General features: G+C 34.1%; 1 protein-coding gene across 1 annotated transcript; it reads right to left on the reverse strand.

The window, feature by feature from the left end:
• Positions 1 to 5,474: 5,474 nt before the first annotated feature.
• LOC132041624 (uncharacterized) lies at positions 5,475 to 6,602 on the reverse strand. The gene has a single exon (XM_059432321.1). The coding sequence runs from the start codon at positions 6,600 to 6,602 to the stop codon at positions 5,475 to 5,477; it is 1,128 nt and encodes a 375-aa protein (XP_059288304.1).
• Positions 6,603 to 6,839: the final 237 nt, after the last annotated feature.

Consider the following 6,839-nt stretch of genomic DNA (forward strand, 5'->3'; position numbering starts at 1 on the left):
TCGCTGACAATTGAGTGTGGCATTCCATGCAATGAATATCAGTCAATGGCATCTTCAATGTCAAGGTAGATCTTTTTTTTATTTTTATTTTTATTTTTTTATTTTTTTTGCCTTTCAAGATATTTCGTATAAAGAGAAAGATAACCCATCCACTTGGACAGCCGAGAGTGTTATGGAAAAAGGACCAAGGAAAATAAGTAGCAAAAAATGAATTCAAAAGAAAAAACAAACAACTCAAAGATGTGATAGTCTTTTTTAAAACTTTTTCTTCTTAGAAACTCATATTTCCTACTACCTTTTTTTTTTTTTTTTCCCTATTCAGGGACTTGGATAATATTTGAGAGTCAAGAAGGATTTCAGAGAAGTATATATTGTACATGTATGTACCAGAATGAATTTTATGACTTTCTTCTTCTCCTTTTTGGGCTTTTTGCATCTCCATACTTAGTTCGCTTTTTTTCTCCCTGTGTGTTTTGAAGAGTTTTTTTTATATATTTAATTTAATTATACTATCAGTGATGGAATACTGAAATAGCCAAAAACAAACTTTCGAAAAACTTGTATCCATGCGCTTCATATTCGCCCGGAGTTCGCTCCCAAAATATAGCCATCTCTGCCCCCTCACGTCAATCCCACGAGCCTCTTATCCATTCTCATTGAACAACGGCGGGGGATTTTGCAGCGAATTCTATGAAGAATATTAGAATGAATTTGTAGGCACAAGAGGAAGTAAAGTTTCTGATTTTTGGAAAGAGGGAGGAAGCCCATAGGTTACATAACTATTCAAGGCTAAACTACATAAATATCCTTGAATCTTTTATGTTCATTTTGAGTATTTATAATATTATCAAAAGTACTCCGATTGTGATTGAAATATTGATTTATATTCTTTTCAATTTTCTGATTAGGAGTCAGTAGTTTCCTCTCCTATTTCATTTTAACAAAAAAAATAAGGAATTTGTTCTTTCCTTTATTTTATTGCTATTGTTTTTAGTTATTTTTGGAAAAGTTTTGATAGGTGAGGAAGAACTGTAGAATTGTCTATTTTGCTGTGATTTACTATAATTAATAATTTTATAATCGATCAAGTGTTATATATTACTATGCAACAATACTTCAAGTTTTACTCAGAAAGAGATTTGATTTGCTTAGAATTTAAACATGCTTTTATAGATGGAAAATATTTTACTATTTGTCATATTTCTTCTATCTCTATATGGACTAATTTATAAAATAGTCACTTAATTCATTGATATTTACTTATGATCGCGGGAAGCGCGGGCATATTAACTAGTTCTGTATAAAATAAGGCAGCTTGCTCCACCTCCCTTCACACACACAGGCAAAAACTCAAATTGTTAACCTAAGTTAATCTAGTTCTCTAGAAAAATGGCGATATCTACAAAGAGACCTATTATTCTCATATTTGTTGCAGCCTGGAAAATGTACCTGGGTCCTTTTTCAGCACCTTAAATTGTGAAGTTAGCTTTACAGTATTTTATTAGGTTACAAGGGCTAAAAGTCTCACATTTCTTGTTTGAAGCTTGACAATATAAATTTAGCAGCAGTCTAACCAATTACCAAGCTCAATAGTAATACCAACTAAATCACAATTGTGATACCGTGCACTAATCCAACCTTTGAAGTTTACATGTTATTAGTCACATCAATTTCTAATGTGGATATATATAGTAGCGTTTTAGATTTAGATTCAACATCTTAAATATTCAGATGAAGAGAAAAAAAAAGTTAGGTCTATTAAACAAAAGCTAAAGCAAGTTAATGTAGAAATTATATTTTAGCCAACTGCGATAAGCAAGTAATAATACACATAATAGACGGAATACCATACCCGAAATCTCTTCAATTAACTATTATAGAAGAGTGAAGAGAGTCAAGTTCATCTTCAGGTATATAACCCTTGAACCGGCTAAATCAGTGATAAGGAAAGCATTGCTTTGTTGATTCCTCCAGGCACATTTGGTGAAGGTATGAAGGTACTGCACAAATTTCAAAGAGGAAGTCATAAAAAATTGCTTTACCAGAGTAAATATACAGATACTTCAATTAATTGAAATAACAAAGCCAAAAAAAGAAGGCAAAATATGTGTAATCAACATATAGACAAGTAGAAAAGAAGCCACACTTCAGCCATGATTATTAAGTTCATGTAACATTTTGGACTATGATTTATCTTATTATAAATTTTCTCGCTTAAAAGTTTTACTCAATGAAGAAAAAGGTTCAAATATATTCCAATACTTCTCAAATGAGCAGTTCTTATGTTATGTTTGTTGTGTCTTGGTCTTCTCTTCTCTCTAAGCCAATATTTTCCATTTTGGATACGCTCCCTTCGGGAAGGTCCGTGTACGACAAAATGGATAATCTTTGAGGCACTATCCTCTAAAGCATCCTAGATATTTCCAAGAGAGAGATCAAATACTGAAGGAGGAACTAAAGCAAAACTCAATATTGAGCATGAATCAAACTAAATCATAAAGTTAAAAGTGTGCAAATTGACAGAAATATACCTAATAGTGCAGATATTTCTTCGATTACACACACTCTTTTTTCTGGGCACGCTGTAAGGTAGATGCGACAATAGAGGAATGAACATGGTACAGGAAACTATGCCAAAAATAAGACAAAACAGAGAAAACTTAGGATTTTACTGGAAACTTTGAGAAACACATGGAATCTCAAATGCGTTAAACACCAAAAACCAAGAACGAAGAGAACAAATTTAAACAAAAATAGAACATATCAGTGTTAACCCGTTAAGATCGGAAAGAAGATATAACCTATTAACCTATTAACAAATAACCAAAAATCCGATGCAATTTAACCAAATCAAGCAATAACAGATAAAAGAAACTGAATCTAAATTGATCTGAAGTCCGCAAAAAATCAGGTGAGGAAATAAAGACAAGAAATAATTTAATTGCAAAAGAGAAAAGCACTAACTATTACAAAGGAGCATATCAATCAGCAAAGTCACACAGAAAGAGAGACTAACCGCGGGTTATTACTGAACACAGGTCCAACTGATGAACAAACTCGATAGAATAACATATCATTGAGTAAGTAGGAGAAAAGAAAGATAGGAATAGATGAAGAGGAGCTAAAAAATGAAAAACCTAAAGAGAGTCATTGAAAGGGATGATGAACGTGACAGAAAAGAGGAAACAGAAAAATGTAGTTGAGGGTTTAGGGAATAAAGGTGGACACGACATTTCTGAGGACACGTAAGGACAAATGTGTAATGAGAACACACGTAAGTAGCTAATGGATAAAGATATCAAATCACAGTTTTTAATGTATACATAGCTAATTGATAAAATGTTTAAGAAGCCCTTCATTTGAATTGTATAGACTTTTAGCACACATGTCGACCTTGGATCTTTAACTGATGCTTCTATATGTTACTAGTGGGATGTTGCCCGTGCTATGCACGGGCCCAATGTATGGATGATACTTGGAAGTTCTTATTATACATAATTCTGCTATTTATAATTGAAAACTTTCATGCCTTGACTGCATTTCTTTTAAATACTCATAACAAATAAAACACAGAAAATAAGCTGCAGTAGTGAGTAGAACAAGATGGTCCTCTTGACAAAACTCAAGAGGCAACAATCATCATCTCTTCCCATGTGGTTGTTTGCATATCTCATTGAAAGGTACATCAGTTGCACAATTTTATTTTCAAATGTCATACAAGGCAAAACAAACAATAAGCAGCTCTTCTTCCTGCGAGCACATCCGATTACTAAACCTGTAACAGATACAACACTATACGTTTTTAAAAGAAATTGCGATGCAATTACCTTGACAGAGACAAAACACGCCCAGAGAAACCCGCTTCAAACCAGGGAACACATTAATGAATCCTTTATTACTTCAGTTGAGATATCCACAAATCTCAGGGAAAACGAAAAGATTTCAAAATTTGAGATTTGGCGAAAAGCTGTGCGAAAATTAAAGGAGAGAAGCTAGGTAAATACAAAGGAAAAGTGAAAAGAGAGGGAAGCAAAGCAAAATGGAAACAGCAGAGAGCGAGGCGGTAATCAGACGGCCAGAGAAGTGAAATGGATAAGGCAGAGTGAGGCGGTTGACAGAAATAGTTGGAACACTTTGTTGAGTTAGGCGATTGTTTGAAACTTCTATCAATCAGCCTCTATCAGGAGCTGCCATTATAGTGATGAGTGTGGTGTATCAAAATCCACTGCCTGTATAAATAAGAGTGAGTGCATCAGGGTGTATTAAAATTTTAATATAAATCCATTCATTGCACCTCAATGAAGGAGCAGTGCATGTAATAGCTCATTTTGAGCATTCAACTACTACAAGTGAAATCTGGATACAAGACATAACTAAGTAAAGAAATTATACATAAAATTTCTACAAATTACCTCTGCTTGTTCTCTGATAACTAATAGTATTAATTGTCTCATATAACTGTTTCTTTATAGCTGGTTGCTATATTTGTTCAGCTTCTTGTATACAACATCCATTCCATTACACCAGCCACCTAATGTAGACCTTCCTACAGTTAAAATCATTGTTTATATTAAAGCTACCATTTTCATCCTTTAGCTTCTTGTTAAATGAAAATTGGAGGCAAGGAAAACCTTTGCTTTTCATTTCTACAGTAATAGAATATTCCCAGACTCCACATTCAAAATTTTCAATTTTACCGGAAAAAGTCAAAATCATTCTCATCTAAATCATCTAGATCACAAGAAATCAGCATGTTCAAACTAATCCAGAGAATTCTTCCACAAATTTCATTCATATATTAGCAAAATATCAACACATGAGCCGAGGATCTATCGGAAACAGCTGCTCTAACTCACAAAGATACGGGTAAGGTCTATGCACATACTACCCTCCCCAGACCCCACAAGACACAAAAGATCATGACAATACGCAGAGTTTAACAATGTAGTTACAATTGGAAAAGAGCTAAACCACTGAAGCATTTTACCAGGAAGCTAAAATACAATGCATAGATACCTTGTTCTTAACGCAACCGACTTTAATATAAATATTACCAATTTGTATTACCTTCTGTTACTTGTTCAGGAGAGGAGAATGCGTGGTAAGTGACTATTCACAGAGCAGACCAAATCTGCAAGTATTCCACAGTATGATAAGCTGATATACACTCAGTAAGTGATAATGCGGGAAGAACATCTTCATGATCAAAACAGAAGCTAGCACATAATGTCATTGCTAATTCATCACGATTTTAACATCTTAAGTAAAGTAAACAAAAGATGGAGAAAAACTTACCGACATAATGCTGTCATACTTTTGATAGAGCACCTCATGCTATTATCCATGAGAAGTCACGGAAGGAAGCTTTGTAATGTTATGGTTTGTTCTTTGCTAACTGTTGACTATCAATGCTTATTGAGCTTAATGTATTCAAGTGATTAAATCAATGATAAATTACTTTCCCCGTAAGTCAATCAAGTAAATATCAGATTTTTAAAAAGTTCATTGCATACAGGAACAATCAATTTATAAGGCAGCCGCTTGAATGATTTCATCATTTCATCATATGCTATATTGTATGTTGTATGATCATCGTTGCTATCAGCTGTTGGCGGCCGGATTAATATTTTTACACAATTCGGGTTTTTTGCTCGTGATAAAGCAACACAAAGCTGACCATGTGAAAAAACAGGCTCTCGTAAATAAACACCAACAAAATCTAAAGTCTGACCTTCAGCTTTATTTATTGTCATAGCAAAACATAATCTAATAGGAAATTGTGTTCTTTTAAAAGGAATAGGCAGTTTCTCATCCTGCGAGGACAATAACGGTATTCTTGGAATAAATACATGGGTGTTTTTGAAGTCACCGCTTGCAATTGTAGCACTTATAACATGTTTTTGAAAATCACGACATATAAGTCGTGTCCCGTTACACAAGCCTTCGCAGGGATTTAGATTCCGCAATAACATTACTGGACAACCTTTTTTCAAAGTTAATTTGTACGGAGGTAAACCCGGAGGATGTAAACTATGCAAGAAATCTTCATATTGGCTTTGATCATGTGTTTCAGTGTTTTCGTCAAATGCAACATATGTTCTAGAATCACCAGAGAATTGAATAATGAGCATGTCATTTATTTCATCAACGAAATCATTTTTTGTTGTCAGAATAACACGAGAAGTCACAGAGGCCATATCACAGGAAGATGTATATAAATTTGGATAAGTTATTTTAAATAAAACATTCAAAGATTCTTGTTCGCTAATAAAAGGAACAATAAAAGAATCGGGAATTTCAATCTTACCCTGACAATTTGTTTCTGCTTTTCCGCTTCCTATTTGCATCAAATATTCAGAAAAGGCATGATCAGTTCTTGCTCTCATATTTACTGATAATCGCAGTTTTTCAAGTGTATTCCAGATACCGGAACATAGTAAACTTTCTTCTATGAAATCCTCTTTTATGCCACTGCGAACAACTGGAAGAGTTTGTCTGAAATCTCCACCGAAAACTACAACTTTTCCACCGAAGAGTAACTTCGTATCCATCAGGTCTTTCAATAATAAATCTAAAGCCTCTATCAGCTGTTTTTTGGCCATTGATACATCATCCCAAACGATTAATTTGGCATCACGTATCAATGATGCAAGCGAACTTTGCTTAGTAATATTACAAGAGAATTGTCCGTCAATATCAATGGGGATTTTAAAACGGGAGTGAGCAGTTCGTCCTCCAGGAAGAATTGAAGCTGCAACACCTGAACTTGCTGTTGCTAAAGCCACAAATCCTTTTGATCGTACCGCAGCCAATAACGCACGGTACAAAAAAGTTTTGCC

The sequence above is a fragment of the Lycium ferocissimum genome, unplaced genomic scaffold (assembly GCF_029784015.1).
Source record: "Lycium ferocissimum isolate CSIRO_LF1 unplaced genomic scaffold, AGI_CSIRO_Lferr_CH_V1 ctg10997, whole genome shotgun sequence".
Classification (NCBI taxonomy): domain Eukaryota; kingdom Viridiplantae; phylum Streptophyta; class Magnoliopsida; order Solanales; family Solanaceae; genus Lycium; species Lycium ferocissimum.

What these genes read in the sequence shown, in the direction of transcription:
- LOC132041624 (XM_059432321.1), bottom strand. Translation starts at nt 6,602, where the DNA reads ATGGCCAAAAAACAGCTGATAGAGGCTTTAGATTTATTATTGAAAGAC.